This window comes from Ptychodera flava, chromosome 16 (assembly GCF_041260155.1).
Source record: "Ptychodera flava strain L36383 chromosome 16, AS_Pfla_20210202, whole genome shotgun sequence".
Lineage (NCBI taxonomy): Eukaryota > Metazoa > Hemichordata > Enteropneusta > Ptychoderidae > Ptychodera > Ptychodera flava.
The window spans coordinates 7,039,513-7,064,453 of NC_091943.1; the positions used below are offsets into that span (position 1 = coordinate 7,039,513).

Here is a 24,941-nt window from a genome sequence, read left to right on the forward strand (position 1 = left end):
AATATGCAAATTTTACAAATTTCATTTAACTTGTGACACGTAAAGGAATCTATGAGTGATCAAATTCACAGAAATAACTCGCAATTCAGTCCAAAATTGGTTGTTAAGGAGAACTCTTCCACAGATAAATCATGATATTTAGTTTGGATTTTTAAATGATGGACTTAAAAATTAATACTTACGCTGATGTGGCTGGCCTTGAATGGAACTTTGACTAGCACACATGTACATGTACGGTGCGTGGCTTGCTGATACTGATATTATTATTTGCTATGATGGAATTGAATGAGTAGATAATGGCAACAAACAGTTGTTTTCATCTAGAATCTTTTTAAGAAGTAAAATTTGTATTAATTATCACCGTGATTTCAGCTTTTTAATAGAAAAAATGTTGGATTGTTCGGCAAACGAATAAATGAACAATTGACATGGAATTTGCATGAATATCCCATTACTACAGTTACATGGACCTTACAAAGAAAACAAAGAACGTGAACAAAAATAGTTTTCGCATTTTTTCTCGTCTGCTGCTAGCTTTCTTTTTATTAATTTATATGTACTTATGTTTCAAAGTTAAATCACAATTGTACAACCATTCTTCTTTCCTGTTCAATGCTGAAACAAGATTCTGACCTTTTGAATCAGAAACAGCAAGGAAACGGAATTTAACTTCAACACTTTGTTTTCAATCTCTCTTTTAAATCTGTTTTCATTCATTGAAGGCAGTCAATGCTTATTCTTTCAATTTCTTTGGCTGACAATATTCCTGTTGACTGACAAACACTCTACCATCCAATATTGACAGCAGAGTAGTTCCATTGTCAATTGTCTAGGGTTCTATGCTCTGAATACTGCCAGCCAGACTCCAACAAAACTATTTGCTTGCATTTTATTGTGAGAGGCTATACGCCACAGACACAATTGCCATGTTGTGCTGGAGCCACACTGAATAGCGATCTCACGTCACAACTTTGGTGGAGTCTCCCAGCTTCAAACCATCAACAAACAGCATTGTTTGTTCTTTCCTGCTATGTTGCATCAACAACCTACTACACACAAGGCAACTGTAATTGACATTTGACCTAAGTATGGAGCTGAAAAACCATTTTCACCTCCTAAAATGTTGTCATGCTCTCTGGTCCCCTTTTTATGCCCACTCTTTCCTTTCCATACCCCACTTTCACATAACAATATTGTGTTCATTGGTAAATTTGGATCCACTATCAAACACATGAGAGTGAAAGAGTCAAGCCAGTTTCATTGATGGCAAACACCACATATTTATCAGGTTAAAAAGGGTGAGAGAGTGTATCTACGTCCGTTCCATCTACTCTTATGTGCTGTTTTTCAACAAAATGATGCAAAACTTCCTTGCTTATATGTTGTGTCAAACAGCATTTTAGTCTGATGTATTGAAAGTGAATTTAATGATTCAACAAAACGTTGTAAAAATAGCGGGAAAAGTAGAAATGTTGTAAAGCTGCACATTGGCCAAGATATTACTGTCACAAAACACACAAGGTACTACTTTTATAGTCTTATACGTTTTCATTTTTTGAAGAACTTGAAACGGTCACTGTGGAGGATTGTGGTTAGCAGTTGTTTTCTGTAGGAAAATATTACAAACATTTTTTACAAAAAACCTGGCATTCTCATTCATAATAATCGACTACATGCAGCGACTTTGGAGTGTATCCAGTAGCAGAAATGCATTGTGGGAAATTAAGGCTTTCTGCACGCTGAACTTGTACTGACTGTCAATTTTGTAATTTGGTTTTCATAATGGATAGCGAACTGAAGCAGAGTGGTGAGTGTTTAAATGTCGTAAATCAGAGACGAAACCACATCTCCTTGGGTTGATTAAAGTTTACCCTACAGCAGGTGAAAAGAAAGAGCAGTTGACAGTTTCATTGTTGTGCACACATTCATGAAATGTTCAGAATACAGTGAAGGTTAACGCTGACGTCAAAAAATGTGCAGTTGGCGTGGACACCTGGGATTTCGTGTTATGCTTCACTGCAAACGACTTCACATCAGCCCTGGTCAAATTCAAATTCTTCGACATCATTGATCTGTATATTGCAAATTTTATAACTCTGCAGGTCAGTAATTCCTGAACAGCTACTAGTAGTGCTTCAAGGTGAAACATTATGAGTAACTTCTACACACAACAAATCCTTAAATTCTCCTCTGCAATAATCCCTTTCCTTCACGGTAACACTCATGATTTCATTGAGTAATCCCACAATGCTCCTCCTACACATTTATCCAACACACCCAGACCATTACTTCTTGTCTTCCAAGAAATACGACAGCCAAGTATTACGTACATTGACCTATCATTTCAAAGTTAAAAATAATCTGTAAGACTCATCATTGCTACTAGAAACCAACCGCAACATCTGTGCCAATAAATTTTACATGCATGGCAAATCTTACCTTAAGATGTTTCACACAAATTTGAAGTGACTTCCCTTCAACTCAATGGCACCTCTTGCAGTCAGGGTTTGCCATGTCAAAGGTCATTTCATAACATGATTTATATATGGTACCCATGGCTGATATACCATGCTTTACCAATGTTACCTCCTCGCTATGGGCAGCTGAATCTGATGTATATACACTTTGGGAACAGTTTAATTACACTCCATGAAGAGTCAGCAGTGACTAAGCGAGTTTTTCAAAAAAATGGGTGGGAGTTCCTCTGAGAAGAATATACATACCGTGTTTGCATGTATAAAACCAGACACATGAATGAATGACCATCATCAGGAGAGAAACTATGTTCTGACAAAACTGACTGTCAATACGTCCATGGGAACACAAAGTATCGCACGAAAGCTTTGGGTTTTATATAAATGTAAGCCCGGACCAGTATGAGAGGATATTGTTCCCTGTGTACGTCTGAACCGGCAACTTGTAAACACGTCACCCCTCTGGCCTGAATACTTTCACAGGAAGCATTCCACACACTGTATACTAACTTGGATGAAAAGCCTATTACAACATTCTCTGCTTGTACTGACCTGTTTAGTTGTCGACTGCAAAACACAATACAACACACACGCGTGTATTGAATTCTCAGCTCCAGGATATGTATGTTACGCACTCCAACGGGTCATCCACCAGGCTATACTGAATTTGATTCCAAATAGACACACGATTACAAGCCGTGTACAGTTAAGTCATGAACTTCAAATGCCGAGAACACTCCTTATTGTCTCTGCCTTAACTCACAGCACAAAGGCATGGGCTTATTCACAATTGCCTATTATCATACCAGCTTATTCATCGGGTGCTGCTACTGAATGAGAAAGTCTGAATCACTCACCAACTGCCTCCCGCGCACTCACTATTAATGAGCTAATTAGCATTTCAGTGAAATGCTCTGTCCGCACAATTTCAAGACACATGGCCTTGTTTCAGATTTTTGCTGTGTGGTAAATACTTAAATGTTTGACAGCACTCTCTGATATCGAAGTCAAACTGAATTGGAGTCAGTAGGCTGCGTGTTTCTTCAAACATGCGAACACAAAAGAAATGTAAAATTGGTATATGGGCCTTCTGTTGGGTTTGAAAGAAACACTCTGCTATTGACTAACTTTGATGAGCCGTCTGGAGTTGTGAAGTAGATGTTACGAAGAGTGTTTTTCGATTATATGTCATGGAACAAGAAAGCAGGCGTGAAAATCACACATTCTCATTGAAGGTAACAGCCTTTGTCTGGAGCAAAATGCCCACCCATTCTGCATAGTATGTTTCCATCTTCTGATGACTGGCTACTGATAATAAATGGGGCTTTTGCAATTACATGATTGTCAGTGAGCAGAATTTTGAAGTAAACCATGTGAGTGTTATGTGGATTTTAACCGGTACAGGTAATCTTTGTGCATTTTATGCACTGGTATCAGATATTTTCTAGCTTTTTTCGTCAGACCTGTTAGTGAGGCATTTGGCCTTTCGGATCTGAACAAAAAAAATAAAAATATCGTTTTATTTTTATACACAGTTATACTTCAAGTCAGCTGTGATACAGAGAAATTTCTACAATATTTGATAGTTTTCCTGGTGTGACATTATTCCATTCAATGATTGTCATATTTGTGAACCTGTCTGATGTTACTACACAATAACATCAAAGAATTTGCTCTACCATATTGGAGGGTTGTTAGAGAGTTTTTCACAACATTTTTTGGTCATATGAATTTCTTTCACCATTGGAATTAATTTTTCTAATATCTTAATGTCTTCCATCCATAGTCATCATGATTAAAAATCTATCCATTCTGTTAATGAATTTAAATATTTTTGACAGTTTATAAGCTGTGAGACATTTGTAATGACATGTAAATTTTCCAGTGATTCAGTTCCACACTGAGACTACACAGTGAATTCTAATGTTGTTGCAATTTCATCGCATATCTTACATCCAGCTCTTTACAAGTTTAAGATTACTGTTTTTTTGCTAAATATATAAATTTCATATAAATGAACAAATTTGGGTTTTTGCTTGAAATGAACAACAAAATAAAAGAACCATTAAAAAGGTAAAATATATGGGACAAAATGAGGGAAAATCATCACTAGTGGACAAATATGGTACATTTTCTATAACGGTGAAAAAATGACATGTATTACAACTGATGAGAAAATGTACAATCAGACATTATACTGGGATTATAATTTATAGTAAATGCAAATCCACACAAGGAAGTTACATCAGATAAATGATATTGATGTGTTTGTGTGATGAAAAATACATACTGACCATTACTGAGATGAAAACTGTGATCTAGATTTCTTTACAAGATCACAAATACTGAAAATGCATTAATAATTCACCAGGGTATAGGATATAATTTCGGCATTTGCGCTGATTATGGAATCTGCTAAGTAAAATCCCATCGAAATATAACAATAGATTATTTTGTTATACTGGCAAATCAGTGAATTCAAAATCTAGAGAAATTCTCCAGGATTTTATTTTACCGATTTTTAGAAACGAATGTCAAAATCAAGAAATAAAATCAATGTGAAAATTAATCATTTCACAGTAAAGTATATAAGTGTTTTCAGAAAGATCTTAGTACTGGTGATTGAGGCTACGATATCAATTTCAAAATTGCAAAAAATATGAACACTTCATGAGTAGAGCTGACAGCTAACTCAATTTCGTTTGATAGTCGTTGTACGTGCAGGCACATACAGCGCAACAATCACGTGAAAGTGTTTCAGTTATTTTCAATATGCCACCAATGTACCGGTATAGTGCACAGACAGCGATGCTTGGATACTGGGTAGTGTGCGATACATTATAAATAAGTAGAATTAGAATTCATCTGACGGAACCAAAGTTATCATCATCGAAGATAGCAGCTTAGACCAATTTTATACACAAAGTGTACACTACACTCCTGTTGGATTTCACAGATACATGTAATACCAGCAACTTTTATCTATTACCTCGGTGGCCTTCTCATTACTGGATCTTTGATTTGTTTACTGAGGACCACTGCTATCTTCAATTGCCAGTATGCCTTCATTCAGCGGTGAATTTTTATTCCCAGTGTATTGCAACGCAAAGAATCAATAAGTTTTGCTTGCAGACATTAGCTCACTGAACCTTTAAGAAGCTAGTTAAACCGGTTAATTGTTTTCTCTGCTTTGTGTGACAAGGGGATCTAAACAGTGCATCACAATGGATGGCTGAACAGCAGAGCGGTTAATTTGGCCACACACACATGTAACTGTTCTGTTGAGCATTCACATTCATTTCTCTATTTGATAGATTGTGCCCTCCCACAGATTTCAAAATAAGATGCAAGATTTCCTTTTGTATAACCTGAAAGACACTGTTCATCCTTGGCCGAGCTTGTAAGAAAGAGTGCAAGCTATCATCACGATTTGATCGATTCTTGTTTCCTCATAGCATCTGTGGGTGTAAGTCTAGCTTGGATGGTTTTCCGGTACCAGTAACTGTGTCTACAGGACCCTGGATGTCAAAAAAGCAATTATTATGCACTGTTGGCCAGCGCAGCAGAGACTAATCTTTTGCCTCGGGTAAAATACCAATGTATGGATGATTGATGACTTGAGGCAAACTGTGTGATTTCTGGTGAATCATTAACACAGAGTTCAGGAAAAATCTGTCTAGAACTATTGAAATGGAACTATCATCTTTGACCGTGTCCTTCGAGTGGAAAGAAACAGAAATTACAGGAAAGATTATTAGATTTCCTCACTTGTCTGAATTACACATCACTTCTTAAATGAGTCGCAGTTCACGTTGAGGTTAGATACAGCTATAAATATCACTTTGCAATTACAGATATCTTCATAACGCTTCACCGAATAATCCACATCTGATTGTCAATACACTTTACTCAAATAGCAATTATATTTTGATTATATTTGAAAAGTTCAAGCTCACACATATCATCAAGTACTTTTTAGACAGCACATCATTCAAATTCAACAGGGTTAAAATTCATCCATTGACTTCTAGAACTTTCTTGGAATATTTAGGGGAAGAAAATGACAACGAAAAATGTATTTTGATGGGAGAGTTCATTTGCCTGAAGGGTAACACTAGTTTTTGTTTGTTAAGTGGGTTTCCTTCCGAGCTCAGAGTTATATCAAACTAATGTCATTGGTTTCATAAGAAAAAGAAAGGTAGAAATATTGCGCAGGATTTGATTTGCTGTTTCACCCTTTCAACACCACAGTTTGAACCATTTTCATTGTGTTCTATGGTAAAGTTGGACTTCTAGACAGGGAAATGGGGAGAAAGGGTTGACAGCATTGCTTTACTGCTCCAACAATCAGTCAAATATAAACTGGATATTTTGAAGACTTCACTGGATCGCTTGGTTTCTGATTGCATTTTATGGAATAAATTCCGAGCAAGGCTTTTCAAACAAAAGTTTTGTGCCAACTGCAAGGATTGAGCTATAGCATCTTTTATAAACATGAAATCAAGTTCTTACTGTTAAAAACAGTTTTTTCTTCCAAGCTGGTACGACAAAGTGTTTGTATTACTTTCGTATGGAACCATGAAAACTGATTTGCCCAGAAGGTCTGTCTACAAGTCAGCAATACAACTCTAATGTCTTAAGTGGCAGTTATGGTGTGTTAATGTTTGCTGAGCATTGCTTTCATTTGCTGGGGTAGACAATTCTTCACAGAAGCTGCTCATCTTTAACAGCAAAAATGAATTGACACGTCTGCCAGTACTCCATGAAAGCTAACATTTGTTTGAGTAGATTGGTAAAAATGACTGCATACAAATTCTATTGACAACGTCTGTCATGATATTTTACCTGGATTTTACTGCTCTATTTCACTAAGTTATTTGCAAATCGTGTAGGTTCATGCCAAGCCTCAGGTACTGTTCAAATCTCTTCCTGCTTTTGGACAGTGAGGGCGCTATAGTGGCAGGTTTGATATTACCAGTTCACTATAGAGGGATTAATCATGCAACTGGAGCTCCTCACAAGGCCTTCAGAGAGGAGAGAACAAGTCACGCAAATCATTGTTGACATTTCATTGCAAGCTGAAGTGAACTGAAAGCATTGCAAGTACACAAGATACATTTTCTCTTGATTTCTTTATTTGATCCCCGACCAGCATTAATTGCCTTGGCAAGATAAACAATGACATTTGCCTGAGTGGACGGGGAAAAGAGTTTGTAAGAATGGTGTATAAACTAACTTTTCCATCAGAACGGATTAAAATCGATAAAAATTTAATGAAAAACTTCAAAGTCCCTCTACACTCCCCGTCCGCAAAACTTAAGCCGGCAGTCAATAACACTTCATGATGGTAACTCTATGGATATTTCATGTCTTTGCACTGAGCACAGCTGGCATAAAAACCTTATTCTTTTAATATTGGCACTAAACTGACTCAGCTAAAGTTCTTTATTAGCTCCTTTCACCAGGGCAAGATGTGTAAATGAGTAATAAACGCTCTTTAATATGCCTTGAAATGTCTTCCTGGTGACCTTAATGAAAGACGTCTGGAGGGTGCAACCCAATATAAGATTTCACCTCTGTGCGTGCTGGTGTTTTGAAGCCATAGATTTCAAGGTTATTTATCGTTGGATGAGAGCGGAACTAACAAATCATCCAATGATGCCGTCAGTAGGCAATCTTTGTTTTGGTCAGAGAACAGCTCTGGCTGCATGATGGAATGTGTAGCTGATAGCTTCATCCATCTCTCAGCATAATGTGTTCAACAACATGTTCAAATTTTCAAATCGTATACAGTGGAGCCACTAGTCTATGTTCAAACCAATCATTCAGGGAAAGTATTTAGACTGAAAAATTCATTAGCAGCATTCTCAAATTAAAATTCACAGCCTATTACAACAGTGACTTTGAGACTACAAGCCTTTTAACCCTTTGAGTACTGTAATTTTTCCCAGCAAAATTTTTGTGTCTCAGTTTACCAATTTTTATGAATTTTTCAGCAATTTTTTGATAAGTTTGGACCAAATGGACATTACATTTCATTACTTACAGTTTTTAATCAAAATTTTGGCAGAAGTCTGAAAAAAATGACAGGGTTATGTGTTTTATAAAGGCAACAAAAATTAACTTTGCGCTCAAAGGGTTAAGATGATGAGAGATATACACAATTAAGTGGTGTCAAAATCCTACAAGGTTTATCAACTGGAAGGACCAACTGAGCCTTGTCTATGAATTCCCACAAGACAGTTTAAGTGCGAGTGCCGTATCTGCAATTCATAATTCAACAAGGTATGACAGTGAACTGGATAGCTAGCCTGTGGAATCTATTACTGTCTATTATCATTCCTGTCACAAAGGCAGAGAAGGTACCTTGTTGATATCAGGAAAACAAATAAAGGCAAAGAAGTCAATTTGGAAGTGATACAGAATCTATACATCAGATGGAATCTGCTGTGAATTTAATTAAATTGTATAAATTCAATTACTAGATGAACCATTACTGTCATTCCCCTGATTTTACTGATTCTAATGTTTGCATCGATATCTGTAAAATTTCCTGACTAGCTTTTGCTATGTTATTTGCAAAAGTAGGTAGAGTTACTAAATTTATGGCCAAACACTAATTCTTAATGATTATGAGACAATGCACCTTGAAATTAAACACTAAAAGTTTTGCCCAAACTTTCCTCAAGGAAACTTTAAACTATTCCTTTTAGAAATCAAGAATAATAATCAGGGTCATAGTTCAAAATTTGCTTCGAGAGAAACAAATTACCCAATATTTACCGACACATGAAATTCAAAATGGCAGCCATCCCTGTGTTAACTCTATGGGAAATTATCCATTTTTATAAAACTAAGATGATTAAAACTGAATTTACTCCTTGAGCTTCAAAATGAGCCCAAACAAGAAGTAGATCAAAAGACTAATTGTAAAAGTTTGAGAGTCTACATATCTGTCTTTGAGGTGCAGTCTTCCTTAATATGGTTCTATCAGTTAATATTTAATATCAACAACTATGCAAAGTGGATTTGAATTAATTTTGCTTACTCACTTGCTTTTGTTGTGAAAAAGCAAACTGATCTGTGTATGCTGAAGCTTCATTAATCACCTTCATGACAGTTTTATGATCCAAGGTCACACCACAATATCATTCAGGAGTAATTAATCAAACTACCATTATGTAAATATTCCAATGAATGTCAGTAATTTGAATGAGAGTGCTTATTACAAGTAATTGTAACTGTGGCTTTTACAATGACTGGCAATCTATTTGTCTATCGTTTATGAAACATCCTCACAAAGGCTCCGGATAATATGCAGCACATTTCTCAGAAATTCAGTGCTGGTATCCATTCTGAAGGCTGACACTGTATATTTGAGTACAACATACTGGTACAGTTGTAATTTGTAATCATTTCTTGGTCTTCTGGCCAGAGGTCCATAGATCTTTCTTTCATGAATATGACTTTGTTTGTCTACTGTCTATTTACTGTCTGTTCTGTGCTGTTTTGTGTCTATGTTTACAACTATTATCTTACAAATTCTGACCTACTGTCATTGGATTATGGATTGGTATGATTGCGATTATTTGTGAGTGTTCTGTTTCACACTATTGCTGTATGGTCTCAGTGTGTTTCTGCCCTCCATTTATGACTTTGAACTATTGTAGCCAGCCTGACTTTCTTGCAACACTACTTTGTTGTGTCCTATCCGAAATGCAATATCTCTCTCTAAAATAGAGAGTTCAGTTATTGAGTGTCGCCAGACAATTATGTATGTGAGAATCAAGGGATGTGGTACAAGTGTTGACTTAAATATGAATGGTAATCTTCATAATTTCGAAGTCGCGTTGGGAGTTGTGGTGAATTTGAAAACAGCAAGGTTGGCAAATCATTAACTTGTAACCTTTAATTTTAATTCTTCATAGCAATTTTCTGTGTGAAATTCATATCAATGCACAACTGTTATCAAACAGAGCCAGAATATCAATCATAAAGCGGGTTAATTTAGACATTTGTCTAAAATAAATCTTTGCAAAATTAATCAAACATATCCATCAAATTTTAATCTCTCTTCTATTATTTTTCTTGATTAAGTTGACATTGAAGTATAGTGTTTAGAAGCGAACATTTTAGGTTTTACTTCACTCATGGGGACAGTCTGTAAAACCTACTGATAAATGGCTCTCTGCAAATATCCATAGAGGGCGCTCTTCACTGCTACACACAGGTCTTCTGGTTGTGTGTATACGCCTACACTCAAAATTCCAGATGATTTCAGCTGATGTATAAGTATAAGACCAAGAACAAGTTCCGCGGTGGATTTTTTTTCTTAAAGGATAAAAATATCTTTCTACGTTGGCAGCAGCCCTGCCATAGCCCACTAATGGTTCTGTTGACTTCTTCAACTAACGGCATTGCTGCAGGAAAAACATTGAGCTTAACAATTCTTCAAATAATTGAGTAAACTATCGGGAATATGCCAGCAGGTCAAAAATCATGATATTTTTTTAGTCTGTAAAACAAAACGTTTCTCTTGTGAAAATCACTCAGACTGTACCTCCGAAGCAGACAAATCTTTGAATTCGAAGAATGATATGTGAATGAGCACTACTGGTTAAAATTGGTAATTATAAGATGCTTATGTAAAATCTATCATTTTTTCCATAAGAGTACTAATTTTTGAAGGGTTCTTATTAGTGCATGTGAGTAACAGCAATGCACTACACTTGCAGTGTTCAGTTACTATATCAACTGATGTCCATTTCTGTAGGCAAAATGGACTATATCGCCACAGTAACAATGGACTATATCACCATAGTAACAATGGACTATATCACCACAGTAACAATGGACTATATCACCACAGTAACAATGGACTATATCCCCACAGTTAAAAATGGACCATATCACCACAGTAACAATGGACTATATCACCACAGTAACAATGGACTATATCACCACAGTAACAATGGACTATATCACCACAGTAACAATGGACTATATCCACCACAGTAACAATGGACTATATCACCACAGTAACAATGGACTATATCACCACAGTAACAATGGACTATATCACCACAGTAACAATGGACTATATCACCACAGTAACAATGGACTATATCACCACAGTAACAATGGACTATATCACCACGGTAACAATGGACTATATCACCACGGTAACAATGGACTATATCACCACGGTAACAATGGACTATATCACCACAGTAACGATGGACTATATCACCACGGTAACAATGGACTATATCACCACAGTAACAATGGACTATATCACCACAGTAACAATGGACTATATCACCATAGAAACAATGGACTATATCACCACGGTAACAATGGACTATATCACCACGGTAACAATGGACTATATCACCACAGTAACAATGGACTATATCACCACAGTAACAATGGACTATATCACCACGGTAACAATGGACTATATCACCACAGTAACATGGACTATATCACCATAGAAACAATGGACTATATCACCACAGTAACAATGGACTATATCACCACAGTAACAATGGACTATATCACCACAGTAACAATGGACTATATCACCACAGTAACAATGGACTATATCACCACAGTAACAATGGACTATATCACCACAGTAACAATGGACTATATCACCACAGTAACAATGGACATGGGGATATATCACTGCAGTAACAATGGACTATATCACCACAGTAACAATGGACTATATCACCACAGTAACAATGGACTATATCACCACAGTAACAATGGACTATATCACCACAGTAACAATGGACTATATCACCAAAGTAACAATGGACCATATCACCACAGTAACAATCTCCAACTTAGTTACCGCCTCATTAAAGTCAATAAAGTTGAATTTTATGAAACTGATCTACCATTTCTATCATACATGACTGACATATTGAACTAGACTCACAGACAAAAAAACATTTTTTTGGAAGTTATTTTTTGATACACTCTATTAAACTGATAATTACCAAATTTATGGACATCTTCTAACAAAATTATCTTAAGTACAAAAAGAAGTAAATATTTTTTCCGACAAGCTACAACAGCCAGATTATCTAAGCTGGCTAAATGTGTCCTTCACTTTTCAGACTTTGTCACGAAGAGTTCCTGAAACTGTAACCTATCTCATTAGACACAATTTCTAACAAAGCTGAGCTGTGCTATGCATGGCTGGAGGATCTGATCACACCCTACCCTGTATGAACTTGACCCTTGAAGGTCAAAACTATCTCCACTGTCAAAACTGCTATCTAAAGCATCATATGCTCTACAGTAATCTGTTTTAACCTTCACTTTCTAATGTACAAATTATTTTATCTGCTCTTTTTCGTATCTGAGCTTCAAATGACAATGATCTGACTTATATCTAAAGTCACAATAACAAGATTTATCAAGCATGAGGACAACCCTTTGAGCCCCAAAGTCAATTTTGGCACCTTTAAAAATTTACCCTCAGTCAATTTTTTTCAGATTTTTGCCAAAATTTTGACAGAAATCTGTAGCCGATGAAATTTGATGTCCATTTGGTTCAAAATTATCAAAATAATTACAGAAAACGTTATAAAAATTTGTAAAATGTTGACAAACATTTTGGTGGGAAAAATACAGCACTCAAAGTGTTAAGAGGAACCTATATACTCATATGTTCTGCTTGAAGTACTAGATAATTTAATAATTTATGCAAATAATATTCATGAATAATATTAGAGTATGCAAATGTAACAATGATGACAATCAATAATGCATATTCATAGTCATAGGTTGTACGTTTTGATCATCAGACGACTTGCATGCAAAACCACAAATCATTTACCAAGGCTTCGGTGGATTTTGTTTATGTGACTTGTATAACAAACTGACATACTGAACCTTAGGGTGTACCTACTTGACAAAACCAGTGTGTGTGTAACAGGAAAAGTATTCATGTAATCTAAATACTTGAAATCCAAATCCACTGAGTAACATATGTAGAGCTTTCTTCAAGAGCTGTTCATGAAGGGTAGCAAATCTTTGCCATGACCGACTGTTTTGTTGGTCGACCAGTCTTACATAGATCAGTACAATAGGCTTTTGCTTTGCAGCTTATTGGTGGTACTATTTGCATTTTTGTTCTTGTTCATTGAACGGTGTTACCAGTGTTTAATACTGGCTGTTGGTCAATACTTTAAGATATGATTAATTGTATATTCATGAGAATAGACAGAGAGCTATCTGCCCCTCCAACCATTCCAGTTACATTACAGCAGTATTTCATCTAGGTATACACAAATAAAAATGAGTATTATGTTTCTCAGATGAGAGCATGACGGAAAAGGGCTACAAAAATCACTTTTTTTACAGTATTAATAAAGTTGTTCTATTATTTTTAGGTAAGTTGTAATAGAGTATCACATGTTATGAGTCATTTTCTTAATGTCTTTATTGATGAAGTTTGCAAAATGTATCGTTGATAATTTACAAAATTCGCTGGACAGAAATTTTTATGTGAAAAGAGAAAAGGAATGTTTGAGAAATGAGCAATCAAACACAATTCATCAAATTATTTTAAAAACCAGTAGAATGTAAATGGAAAAAATGTATTGAGTAGACCTACAGGTTTCATGGAAAATCATTCACTTGATAAGAACATTTGGGACAAAGATACGGAATTTACATAGATCTGAATTCTCACTTTCTGAATGGTTTCATGGCGTACATGTAGTCACATTATGTCTCCTGTGTTTTAATGGCTCCACAACGTAACAAACTACACCACTGGGAAAAGAGCATCACAACTTGATGCCAAATTATTGCTTGCCTCAGCTGTTCACTTCCCACCTTCCCTGCGCTTTTCCATTCACTAATACCCTACATCCTTGCAAGAAGAGATGGAATCACAAAGAATGGAAAAGAGTGAAAATGACAGTGAAAAGAAAGTTGTAAGGCAACGTCATGTCCCAGCGCCTGTGATTATACATGTAAATGCCTAAATTGAGTTATTTATTTCATAATGAGATGACTAGCCCTTGATTGAAGGTACGCCTTCTTTGGAAAAAAATTCACCTTCAATTATGATTCTGGCAGTGTTGTGTAAATTGCAGATTCCATCGACTGTCTGCTAATAGTCTGGCGGAGTAACAATGCCCCTAAGAAAAACGCTGAACTGACATTTGCATGTCATAAAATCGTTACCTGTAAATGTCAGTTTTAATAAGAAATCATGGCTTGAGGTTTGCCCAGTGATCTCGCGCTTGTAAATGTTGTCACCACTGAATACAGAGCCCACTACACGTGTTGTTTGAACATCTACTTTTAGTTTCTACGCAGGAGATATTTTATTGCTTTTTCTTATTGAATGTTGTCATGGTAATTTTTCAGTAAACTCTGCCAATTGCAGCATGATAAGAATGAGGCAAAAACTCTTCATAAATTACACGAAAGTGATGACTTTTCGGTAAGGTGTAGTTTATCATGTCATCATTAATATCATAAACAATGTTGCTGATGTTCAAGGGGGGGGGGGGTTGCCCACTTCTGGCCACAGTTTCCTGTTTAATCTTACTTTGTGATATGTATAAATTTGTAAATGACAGCAATGAAATAATAACTTGGCTACACATTGGAGTTTATAACATCTATTGAGATTGTGAGAGTAGTGAGTATGACTGCAGTATGATGGAAGTGGAACTAAATGATGATTGTAAGGCCAGATAGGATGAAGATGATAGGGTGGATGATTAGCTTTTTTAAATTAAAGTTCACAAAGAACTATTAATGAAAATCATCAAGTTTGTGAAGTGTGGTAACTATCATGTTTATTTGTCTAAATCCTCTCCATAATTTTGGTATGGTTCCCAAAGCATCCTTCTACCGTTGAGTTATGCTCTGGTTTTCTGGTGAAGCCACAAAGCTCTCCTAATTTGATTTTGAAAAGACGGTCCCTTATCTGAGTGGAAAACTTACGTCACAGTCGAATGATCTGTTTTATGGTTTTAACAGAAAATCAGACCATGAAGCAAGACGTTAGTTTTGGGTGCTGTACAAAAACTACAGAGGAGTTCTATACTATTACAAAGTTTAACTACATGTATACCCTTTAAAGCCAAAGAATCGAGGGCAAATTGGTGTTCCAGTTCATATATTAACTTCTAATATTATACTTTGACATATACATGTATGTATTTCATTGGTAAGATACAGCGGCCCACGTGTATCTTGATGCGTGTAGGAGTATTGATATCTTTATCAGATGTCAAGTGGTGACAGCCTCCAACTAAAACTTCCTGGAAAAACAGAGAAATGCAGACGGCAAAGCTGCTGGGAATGACACAATCTAATTTCATTGTCAGTTGGACTCAAGTGTTGTCATGGAAACTACATGGCACAGCTGATCTTAGAAATGTCATTCCCAAGAATATTCACTCTAGATCAATTTTAATTTGTAATGACATAATTTCAAATCCTGGTGCATTAATCTTTCATGAATACTTGTTGAGTTGGAGTTATACCTGCAGGAGATTTTGCTCATGCCTAAATATCTGGTTGCATGGAAAATTTGCTTTAAAACGACTCGTGAACTTTTGCCTGACACATTTTCTTTTTTAATGTCATAAAAGTTTGATCTACCACGTGTGATTAATTCCTGCCGACATAAAATCTCTGCTAAAACTCTTACTTTTCAGACCCCCACACATTTTATCAAAATGATACAGATCCCTGAATTGGAATCAGATAAATCAATACTGATTCCAAAAGGTATGGAATTCATGTATTAGCCTTAAGACATTGATATAATCGCTTTTTAACTTCAGAATAGACTGAAGCCTTCTTCATTGCCAAGTTGTCTAGCACTGAGGTGTGAATGACTTTCTTTGTGTAGATTTGACTTGGGCTTGCAACACCTTAAAATATGAAAATGTGAAATCTCATTATGAAAAGTACATATTATGCACCTCAGCTTGTGGTGTGCTCTCTACAAAGTTGAATGAAATAACCTTTTTTAGGAAAAAATTTCAAGTTTTTCCATTACTGCTTTCAACGAAGAAATAAATAAAGAAGACTGCAGCTATTTTCTTTTTTATATTCAAAATTTCCGTAAGATTTTTAATCTGTAAGACTCATTTGATCATTGTCATGCATCATACCTTGACACAAATTATATCGTTGATATTCCCATCATGCAAATCTATTTCCAGGGGTGATTATTCCCAGTGTGAGATTATAGAGTATGGTGGATCACCTTTAAGGTAGTATGCGCTTGGACAGTAAAAGACTTCATCTTTTGCTCAAATTTTCCTCAACGAATCTTTCAACTATTCTCTTTCAAAAATCAAGTATAAAAATCGGGGGTCACCGTGCAAATTTTGTACGAGAGAAACAATATCCGAAGATATACCGGTACTTGAAATTTAAAATGGCCACCATTCCTGTGTTAACTCTATGGAGAAAAATAAAATTTTCGAATTTCAAAAAACTAAGCCAGTGAAAAGTTTTCTGATGCACAGAACCCCAACAAGTGGTATATCAGAAAAGAAACGTAAAAGTATGAGTCCAAATATCTGTCCCCGAGGCACGTTCTACCTTAATTCATTAAACTATTACTTAGTTTCTACACACACTAACCCTGACACAGATTCTCTACATTTTTTTTCAATGTTTAATGAACGTGCAAGTCCATCAGTGTCTTTAATTGACCCGTTCTTCAATTTCACACTGTGAGAGCCATCATCAGAATTCAAATGCTCTTACAATGTAACAAATGCACCCTGAGGAGTTTAGCATCTTGGCAAACGTTTTGAAACGTGTGGATATTGAAGATGATGTACTTGATCAATACAAGTCACAGTGGATGAATAAATCTTTTAACATATTAAACAGCGAACCAACACATTCTTTGTTAACGTTGTAGGTGGACTGTTTCCATTTTCAATCATTTCTACTGCTCTAAATGATGTATAAAAAGTAAAGTTATAAGGTTGAATGTGATGTCATTGCTTTCTATGGCATATTTTCAGATTATCCTTTGTGTAATATTTTGAAAAATTAATACTAAAATATAGTTGTAGCAGTGCTATTCAGGTAAAATAAGTTTGTGAATATAGTAGGTAAGAAAACGATGCTGAGACTGTATGTTGAACCAATGGATTTCTCATCGACACAAACGTTTAATGAAATGTTTCTCAAAATTATGTACTGTTATAACAAAAGGTTATGGACTGCAGGATGAAATTTCTTTTCATTTAATAGCCACATTCAAAATTTCATAAAAATACCAGAGCATGAAGCAGATCTCACTATAGTCCTATGTACAATGTCAAAATAGATTGTCTTCAAACACATCCTGAAACAGTGAACTGTTGTGGCATTGATGATGAAGAAAATGTTTCCTGTACACAAATGAAACAATTATGTAACAAATGACACCTTGCCTCATAACAGTCTGACAAACATTTATTAATTTCACATAATTCGAATTTAAGAATTCCTCTATGGAGTTGACAAACTGTGTTGAACATCACAGGCAGGAAGATCAGTACAAATAATCACCTATTGTTTGTGTATGCAAATTAACTTATATGGAGTTATTATTGTTGGCAAATATTCACAGGCCTGATACAGAGCTCTATATTCTCACACTGATTTGATTGATGGTACTGGGTACTAGTGAAACATGATGTTCAAAAATAATGAGTACTGACTGAATTACAATGTAAAATTGCTAAATGACACATGAAAAGCAGAAAATAATCTATATTCTGATTGTTTCTCACAAAATGATATTTCAACAGTGTACTAGGAGTGTAAACATGTACATCAGAGTGTTTCACTTCAGGCACTGAGGACATACCGGTATGTACAAGTCAATGGCAATTGAAGATGTTCTCCAGTTTCTGATTAAAATTCACACACAGCAGTGCAAGATGTAGAAAATAATAAGAAGCTTTACAGGGATTTTTTACCCGGAGGCAATCAATATTAAACTAGCGTAAGTAAGTGAGGGAGATTATAGAGTACATGGTTGACTGTTTCTCATCTAGTTCAATGGTACGGCGAATGATTCCATCGCTATGCTCTGTGATTCGGTGGTTTATTAATAGTGTTTTACAAAGACCTGCTAATTCAATATCAATGACAGATATGTAAATGAATTATCGGTGGGATGAAACGAATATTTTGAGGATAAGAGATTGATATGCGGTATGCAAATTCTGGGATTGAACCGTTCCTGCAGGAGTTTTCTCTTCCCATCAAAATGAACATGTGGCGTAAAGTGAGTTTGATATTTGACGACAATGGTAAAAGAAGAGCATGTAGAAGTTAGTGGTAAACTGCTCATCAAACGTGGTAGTTTTGGCTCCATAATGCTCATTTGGTCTTTTCCACACTGTGTTTTTTCCCTTTAAATAGGTGCACTTTAAATAACCAATCACATATGGCTTACGGGAACAGAACAAAGGCATTAAATTAGAGCATCACAACTCCAGCTTTTGAATCATACAACCTTTTACGATCTTGAACAGCTTATTTAATGGAGCAACCTCCTTGAGAAATACAATGCTGGAAGGATGGCGGAGACAGTGGGTCAAGGAGGTAAAACTAGACATCCATTCTCTGCGGTACATTATTGAAAGCTTGACTACACAGACACTGAAAATGAAAGTCACAGCTCCATGATATGGAAGGCAAATGATTGAAATTTTTTGTCAGAACGATAAACGCAAAATACAACTTTGGGAAGAAAAAACAGCACCAGCTAAAGCTTTGGAATGGAGGCAGGGTAATCAGTCTTGTATTTCAAATTTCTGTGCTGATGTGCTATTATTTCATGTTTACTCCAATGTTTGGTGCGCACATGTCAAGCCTTGTGTCCAGTGTGCATCCTATACATGTATATAAGCCATGTGTTAGGTGTTATCGGAGACGAAAATTTAACTTTCATGGAGTGTTGAGCAGATTCAGACATAGCTGTAAGCCAATCAGGTTTCATTATTCTAAAACCAAAATACACACTTCCTTAACCCTTGAGTGCTGTAATTTTTTCCCACCAAAATTTAGTGTAACATTTTACCAATTTTTATGAATTTTTCTGTAACTTTTTTGATAATTTGAACCAAAAGGACATCACATTTCATTGGTGAAAGTTTTTTATCAAAATTTTTTGCAGAAATCTGAAAAAAATTGACTGTGGTATACTTTGTAGAGGCAAACAAAAATTGACTTTAGTGCTCAACAGGTTGAATAATTGATCAATCTTGTTCATTTTATCATGTTTGGCTTGCTTGCCAAGCTAAACACTTTTTTCTTACAGTTGTTGGCATTACTGTTCAAATTTTTGTGGTTTGTTAAAAGGTGGTTGAACACTAAGCAAGAGAGTCAATTCTGCTATTTTCTACGAACCAAGAAATTATATTGATAGGTACTTAGCCTTGTGTCCAATATGTTACCATGCATGTCTACAAACTGGCAACCTTGACAATATGATCAAAACATGCGATCAAAAGTTACGTTTTTGTCTGTTCTGTTTGTCGAGGAATTCAGCTGTCAGGCTTTCTCTCTCATCTCAACAAGAAATGGTGATTGTTTTAATCAAGAACAACTCAAATAAAGATGAGGCATGACTGTTGTCACCTTGAACAGGGCAGCTTCAAAACCAATGACAGTGTTTGAGGGAATATTTTTCACTTGAGTCACATTGCTGCTCAATATGCCTGCATGAGATAGCTCTTCAAACACAGTTATGTTGCAAATGGCAGAAATTGGGTTGTTCTGGATACCTGATTACCAGACATCCTAGCACGTAATAAATTCTAAGTGCTGCGTGAGTAGAAGCTTTTGCCGTAAACAGAGACCATATTGTTTCCTGAGATGATAAAAAACACACAAAAACTCGTTCTTAAACCACTGACTTTTTTAAATCAATACAGAGATTACATCCAAGAAAACCAACGCGTTGACCTTCAAAATCATGAATGTCAAAATCATGAATGTCAATCACCAATCTCACATAGTGTGTACTTATTGCTAAGACTGATATAGGAAGATATTAAAAGTGACTGCACTAAAACAGGGATAATGAGTTTCCAAAATTGGAGCAACCTCACTTAGCCTTTACAGCAATCTTGGCAGGTGGGCAGCGTTCCATTATCTGTAGTATTGTCATCAAGCAAGTTATCTCTTCAGTTAGAAAGTGTCTTCTAATAAACCTGGCTTGCTGAGACTCATGCAAGTTGTGGACATTTTTTATTGGAGTGACAAACAAGATCAGAGCTTTCATTATGTTCTTTGGGAAGAGATAGTGACAGATTCTGTTACCCATGAGGCTGTCTGAGGAGTCGTCTCTCTGATCGAGGTAGTCCATCTTCATTTAGAACTGATTCTAGTTAAGTGACTCCTCATCAAAAGTGTAAAAGACTATCTGTCACCAGTTATTTGCAATCTTAGCAGTTTCAATCTCCATAGAAACCAACAGTTTACATCAGTGTCGCAGCACCGTCCGATGGCTGGAAATCAATTGATGAATTTGCTTCAATCGTAGGGGCAATCTGATATTCAATTTCATGAGTACAATTGCACAGACAGGATTTTTGGAATGCTAAGAAAGACAAACCAAAGCATAGATTATATCTACATGTATACAAACCATCCTCTGAGATGCATTTTGCTGACACAAGTCGTGAGGCAATTTACCCTCATGAAATTTCCAACATTAGTGCCATACCAACAAAATCTTTTCATTAGAAACACATGCCTGTCTGGCTCAGTGGCTGCGTACAAGACTTCACTGATCAAATACTTGGGTTTGACACCATTATCCGACCTCTTAAATTTCAAGTAAGTGAAATCTTGAAAAATTTTCACAGAATACATGACATCTGACACTTTCAACAACTTATGCAATGAAACCATGTGTTATCATACAAGCTGGAAATTTACGGGCAATATTTTCGCTGACGGTTTTGTAATGACAGGAAATGTATTTTGAAGAGATCTCATAAAGTAATGATTCCAGCATATATTTTTTATGAACTTTTGGTTTCATTCAGCTGAATCTGATAGAGTTTGTTCATAAAATTTGATAATGCGGAAATATTTTCTTCTACCTATTGGAAGTACTGTGTATAAGTAGTAAAAGTATACATGTAAAAGATGTATCTTTCAATCAATTATCAGATAAAGTATGACTGAAAAAGATAATAAGAATGCAGTATGTATAAACATATTCATGCAAATGTCACTGTGATTATGAAAGGAAAATGTTACAGAAATAATGGGCGAGACTTGCCGAGGCCGTTAATTTTGGCTTTCCTCTCGCCCGCGCCCATATATAAATGTTAATGGTCAGTGCGGAGTCTGTTATTTCCATTATATTATCAACAAACCCCAAAAACCATCAAAAGTTACGAAAATTTCCCACGCGTACGACAACGGGGCCCCAGAACCTGTTAGTGAATACTGCGCATGCTGTAAAAATTTTGAAACTCCGGAGATTTTTTCAAAAAAAAGTGTCTAAACTTGGCCCACAAGTGTTCCATTTTATTTTGTGATTGATTATGATCTTTGTAAAAATTAAAATTTACATTTTAGCTGAAAAGTTACGATGTTTGTTATATTATTCATATTCACAGGCACATAAACAAACCATTGTTGCTTATTTGTGGTCGGTCACATGGTTCAGCTCAACCAATTAAAATGCGACGGACAGGGCATGGTAATATAATGGCGTATAATAGCTGTTGTTTTATTGTTATTTGAGAACAGCATCAGCAGGAGTGTGCTCAAGATATTGGCCTAATATATAATACTGTCAAGATTCTAGAACCGAGCAAGGTATAAGAACATTTAGACAAAACATGTGTTTTCGTTTTCCTGATATGATTATTATGACTTGCTAGCCATAAGAAACTCAAAATGTTTTTGCACTGGGGGTTTGAAAACGTGTTTTGACTAACTTCGTAAATACTGGCACTCAAAAAGGTCACCATTCTATCACACATACCATTCTTGACATTTGTGCTTGATGCCTACATGCTGTATATTCACCGTGGGGAAAAGTTCAACTTGGCATTCTCAAATTCTTAACCAGTCAATTACCAAACTCCAAGTTTCGACATTTTTCCTGTGGAACCAAGATGTTTTTCTTGTCAAAAATTCCTGATTTGAGGCCTTTGTTTAAAAAGCTGTGCTAGAATATTGACATTGTATTGGGAAAGGCTCATGATGCTGTACTTATGTATGACTTGTGCAATATCATTTGGGGGAATAGATTGGCAGTTTGGATTAGGCTTTACCTACGTATTAACTGTTTTTTCCCTAATTAAAGGGATAGTTGTCAATCTCTGGTTCTCACATTAGTGGTTGTTGACATTTTATGTGATTTTAGTCCTTTATTCTCCTTTCAGCACAGTTAATCAATTAGTTCAGAGATATAAAGCTGATAAAAATCCTGCCCCTTTAATGATGTTCAATATTTTCAAGGCAGTGAATAATTAACTCATCATTGACTGCTATATTCCTGGTTTCTTTCAAGAACTGCAGAGAAGCATCTTGTCTTTCAGGGAAGCATCTTGTCTTTCGGCAAGAACATCATCTCACCAATATACACAGTGTCAGTGGTTCAGGGTTTTATTGTTGACATCAAAACAAATCTTTTCAAACATCAGGAGACATTTTTAGTCCCTGGAACTTCTTTCAGCAATGCTACCATAATATTTTTATGATAGAAAATTCAACATACGTGTGTATATGATTGTAGCATTTACCAAACATTTGCCCCAGGCTACGGCAACAGATGCTGTTGTTACAGACTCAGATAACACGTCAGCATCACGAACTGCCAATAAAGTCTCTACAGTGATGACAAATACACCACAAAATGAGAAAAGTACATTTCCATATTCCCTGAGGGACCATCTCAGATTGTTGCTGAAGTTAAAAATCAAAGTTTGTCTGCTTAGGGAAGAGTTTTTACGCTTAGTAATAGTGAATTTTGCTTTTCCACTATAAAAACATGTAATATTTCAGATCAAAAACTGTACAATTAAGAACAGGACCACTATTACTCAATACAAATGGCTTTATGAGTGTCATTCAAAAATATCCTACATTTAATAAGTTTCATAACATCAATTTATAGCAAATTATTAAATAAATATAATAATTTATGATTTCGTTAGATCTGATTGCAGTCCTCGTTATGTTATTTTAGCCACATTTCCAGTTCCATGTACACACAGATTACTGGGCACAATACTATGTAGTATCGCACTAGTAACTCTCCATCAAATTGCCATCATATTGTGAAAGAGAAACAGAAGACAAGGTCAGCAACGACAATGATATTCACATGCAAAAACCAATACCAGTAATATGAAAAACATATTGTACATGCAGTACTGAGAAAAATTTTACTTTACACCCCCCTCCCCTGAGAAAATATAAGTTGTGTTGTGACAAACATTACAACCAGGAAGGAAGGGAAACAGTTATACAGCTCCTTGACGTTTTTTTTTACTGTTAAATCTTTTGTTTATCCATTAAAGTCTTGTCATTAACTTGAAAAATATTATTAAAATGGCTTCATTCAAACTATTATACTGTTAATATTACAGTACCCTTGTTTTTTCTGTTATGAACGACTTATTTTTTAATTCTGTCTGCTTTCAATGGAGACATATGCATGCCAGTTCAACCTTTGGAACCGTTTTGAGCCTGAGGTTGTTAGCAAGAGATGGAAATGGTAAAGGTAAATGGGATGTCAATAGATACATGGAGTAAATACTGCTCCTCCTAATTGCACAGCTTGTACACAAGTAAATAAGCTTGATAATCTACCATGCGTCCTCTATAATGTTAATTCCAAATCGGAATGCACTGGCACGAATATGAAATAAATGTGCTTGTTATCTCAACTTTCAATCCCCTCTCCCCATCGCATTTCTTTACCAAGAAGTCTTACTTGACAATGCCCAACGATATTAACGAATCAAAACCGTGCAGTTAAGTTCTGAAACATCACGTTCTGTAAAGTTATCAGAGTTCACATTTTGAAAAGCTCTGTTTGAAGAGCACTGCTGCCTGTGTCTTCAGTGATTTTTCACGTATCATGGACATTCAATACATGATGAGAGTCACCGCACAATAACCATAATTGTCCTTGGAAACCAAGGGTCAAAGTGCAGCATAATGCTAATGTACTGACATGCTCATCAAGTCTATCACAAATGTTTGATTAGCCATTCATCAAGGAAATTGTTTTATTTCATCGGGGCATGCCGCAAGGCCTCTGTGAAAACTCAGTCAATTACTTTTGTGATGAAATGTCAAAGTTCAAATAAAATATGAAGGATAAAATTTAAATCAAAGAAATGTATGAAATGGGAATATCCAGAGAAACAACAGTAAAAAGTACCACTCCTCCTTAGGTAGAACGCACCTCGGGGACAGAAATTC

General features: G+C 35.8%; 2 protein-coding genes across 9 annotated transcripts in view; both read right to left on the reverse strand.

Moving 5' to 3' along the window:
- LOC139152663 (E3 ubiquitin-protein ligase TRIM45-like) overlaps window positions 1-24,941 on the reverse strand; it is a 401,328-nt gene that overhangs the window by 226,636 nt on the left and 149,751 nt on the right. The gene's annotated exons all lie outside the window — the stretch shown is intronic.
- LOC139152655 (ras GTPase-activating protein nGAP-like) overlaps window positions 1-24,941 on the reverse strand; it is a 160,114-nt gene that overhangs the window by 69,683 nt on the left and 65,490 nt on the right. Inside the window, exon 1 of one of the 8 annotated variants that reach the window (XM_070725929.1) lies at window positions 3,027-3,315. The exons of 6 other annotated variants lie outside the window; for them this stretch is intronic. Coding sequence is in view for 1 of the 2 variants with exons in the window: in XM_070725926.1 (XP_070582027.1) it covers window positions 2,724-2,769 (46 nt within the window). In the remaining variant the exon portion in view is untranslated. Of the gene's footprint in view, window positions 1-2,723; window positions 2,875-3,026; window positions 3,316-24,941 lie in introns of those variants that run through there. One more of the 8 variants, XM_070725926.1, reaches the window with a different exon arrangement.